General features: G+C 41.4%; 1 protein-coding gene across 1 annotated transcript in view; it reads right to left on the minus strand.

Annotated features, from left to right (window-relative positions):
* Positions 1-831: 831 nt before the first annotated feature.
* The window catches only part of LOC110316747 (F-box/WD repeat-containing protein 1A-like), a 22303-nt gene continuing 19637 nt past the window's right edge, over positions 832-3497 (minus strand). Inside the window, exon 4 of the mRNA XM_029535264.1 lies at positions 832-1827. Coding sequence (XP_029391124.1) covers positions 949-1827 — 879 coding nt within the window. The 3' untranslated portion in view covers positions 832-948. The remainder of the gene's footprint in view (positions 1828-3497) is intronic.

Genomic DNA, 3497 nt, shown 5'->3' on the forward strand with positions numbered 1-3497 from the left:
AAGAGGCACTAGTGGACAGGAACAAGTGTGGCAGTTCCTGGGGAGGTCCAGCCAGCAACTGACCAATGCAGATGTGGATGCTTGGAGCCATTAATCAGACTGAACTCGGAAAACCTGGTGGGGGGAGCAGGTAGAAAGCCTGGAGGAGGAGATGGGGATTGCATCCTTATTGGGAGAACAACATAGGCTGTCCTGACCACTGAGTTCTCCCAGAGACTAGAACACCAAGCAAGGAGTGTTTCTAGAGGGATCCATGATACATAAGTAGCAGAAGATGGCCTTGGCCATCAGCAACTGGAGGGGAGGCTCTAGGTCCTGGGGAGGTTTGATGTCCCAGAGTAGGGGAATGCTGGAGTGGTGGGGTGAGAGAGTGTAGGTGGGGGGGAGCACTCTCATACAGGCAAAAGGGAGGGGGAAGGCAGTTGTGGGATGGGGGAATGGTGGAGGGGTAACTGGGAAGTGAGATAACATGGGATGGGGGATGGTGGTGGAGGGGGTAACCAGGAAGTGGGATATCATTTGATATGTAAACAAATGGAATGACTAATAATAATAAAAAAGAAAAAAAAAGGAAATATGCTTTTTTTTTTTTCTGGCAAAACACTAAATATATTTATAAGTCATCTTTGTCTGGAACCCAATGGGAGAGAAACAGGTGCAGAGAGGAAGGGGGACGGAAAGGGGAGGGAGGCTTCAAAGTTCCAATCATTCACACAAGATAAAGACATCTTCTGATAGCAGCACTGAAGCAGCCGGTGTGCTGAGCAGACCGTCCTGGTCTGCTGCTGACCGACTGTGTCCCAACAGGAGGCTCAAAGCCCTGCTCCTCGCTGATCCATCCGGGAATCCGGGTAGGAGTCTGATTATAGTTCATCCTGGTCTTGGCAAGTATGTTAAATACTGCAACATTACGAGTCCTGGGCAATTATGAGGCCAGTGTCGGGTTATTTATCTGGAGATGTAGGTGTATTTCCGAGAAGGGGAGCGGGGTGGTTCAGCATGAGCAGCTGGATCGTTCAGGAAGTCCCAGATGAGAATTGTGTCATCATGTGAACTACTGACAATCTGGAATTCATCAAACTGGAGGCGGAAAACTCGTCCAGAATGCTCCACAAGTGTCCGCAGACAAAGAGTCTCTGCAGGAGCACGCGGGTCCAAAGCAGCCATAAGATCCCACACTTTAATTTTCCCATCATAGGCTCCACTCACTATCCTTTTGTTATCAAATCGAATGCAGCGTACCAACTCCTCATGGCCTTCCAACACTCGCAGACACACTCCACACTCTATGTCCCACAGCCTGATGGTATTGTCAGAGGAGCCGCTCACCACCAGCCTGTCTCTGTACTGCAAACAGGCAATGCCACGCTTGTGCCCATTCATGGTCCTTACGAAATCACAGGTGCTTGTGTTCCACACCTTTATGGTTCTATCTCCAGAGGCAGAAACGATGTACTTGTCATCAAAGTCTACAACATTGACCGCAGCTCGGTGTCCCACCAGCACCCTCCTGAGGGTGATGTCAGTTGGGGAAGCCATATCCCACACAGCGATGGAACGGTCTTTGGAGCAGGTTACCATCATGCCATTATTGAAGCGCAGGTGCAGAAAGGCTTCACAGTGGTGAATCAATGTGTTTAGCATTTCACCTGCATTTACATCCCACACTCTGAGGGTGGAGTCCGAGGAGCCCGTGACGATTACCCTGTCATCGTACTGCAGACACAGGACGGAGCCCATGTGGCCCGTGAGGACCCGCCTGCATTCCAGGGTGTTTTTATCCCAGATCTTGATGGTGTTGTCCTGAAGGCCTCTGCGTCCCAAATGCTGGGATTAAAGGGGTGCGCCCCCACCGCCCGGCTGTTTGCTTGTTTTTTTCGGAAATACGCTTTCTATTTAGATTTCTTAGTAACTATAAGCATGACTACCTCAGCTAATTATTGTGCTTTTCAGAAATACAGTTTAATAACTCACAAGAATATTGAAAATTAGACAGTTTTAGATTTTGTGAAATATTTAAATGCAATATAAAGAGACATGCATTAGAGAAGAAGTTAAAGGGTTTCTCTTTTAGATATTAGAGTAAGGTCATAATATCACCATCAGTTCACAACAGCACCGTCACTTTGAATGACAACTCTAACTGTCTACTGAGGATAAGTACCTACATTTCAGTTATAATTTGGAAAAGCATGGAGACCAAGGACTTATCTTATTGTGCCAAACTGATTCTCTGTAGAACGTTGGCTATAATCTGGATTACATGTGAAAATGAGACTGGCTTCAGTCACTAGTTGGGATATCATGTATGTTTAAATCCCAGGAGTTCTTTAAACACGAACTGTCCTAGGATCTTATTTATGTTGGGACAACATATTTGCTTAATGTGGGATTTTGTTTGTCCTCCCTCCCAGAAGCCTATTTTAGAAACAAATAATTGGGATATACATCTATAATTAAATATGACTAAAGGAAAATATGTAGATATGGCTGGATTAAAAATAATGTTATAAAAATAAATAATTACATATTTAGTTAGTCATAATTACATGTTTTGGGAGTAATCAAGAAAAAGAAGATATTTAGGCCAGTATCTGTAGCTTAATTCAAATCCCATATTTTTCTCATTTAAATTCTAATGTCCCTGTGAATCACATAACCATGCATCTAATCTAATTTTAAATGAATTTTGTATGTAAGAATAATTGAAGGTTCTAAATATAGAACAGCAAAAGACTTTGCTCATGAGCGAGGAGAAGTAATACCTAACATGGGCAGGCTTAACTTCTAACATATCAGTTACCAGTCTATGAAATTGTATCATATCTATGGAATTGCTTTCTTTATTATGAGTGCACTGAGTCTTTTTAGTTTAATTCATGATAAATAAATATGTATGTAAATATATAATATTAATTAAATTGTCTTTTAAAACACTTTGCCTCATTCCAACAAATGGAGCTGGCCAAAATAGTTCTGTTCATAATAATGACTTAAACATAAATGATGTTCTTTGCAGGGGCAATTTGTAGGATATATCTGTGTCTTCATGGTGTATGTTTTTAAACTTGATATAACTATCATCTAGGAATATCATGACAGAGAATTTTTTCTTTAGTTTTTTCTTTGATTCTATATTAATTTGCATGTGTTTAATATAATATTTTAATATATCTATATATTACAAATATACATACATACAAACACACATATATATGTATTACTTTCTTGGTTTACTACTTATGATTTTTTTTTCTTCTAATGATATTCTCCTTGTACCTACTTCCCTTTCTACTTTAGTGTTTCCAATTGTTCTTGTAATGAATAAATGATGTAGTTGAAGTTGATTACAGTGGCAGGGGTGAGGGGTATTTGTAGAACAGATAATTGTACAGTGGCTATACCATTGAATCTCTCTCTCTCTCTCTCTGTCTCTCTCTCTCTCTCTGTCTCTCTGTCTCTCTGTCTCTCTGTCTCTCTCTCTCTGTCTCTCTGTC

Source organism: Mus pahari, chromosome 2 (assembly GCF_900095145.1).
Source record: "Mus pahari chromosome 2, PAHARI_EIJ_v1.1, whole genome shotgun sequence".
NCBI lineage: Eukaryota > Metazoa > Chordata > Mammalia > Rodentia > Muridae > Mus > Mus pahari.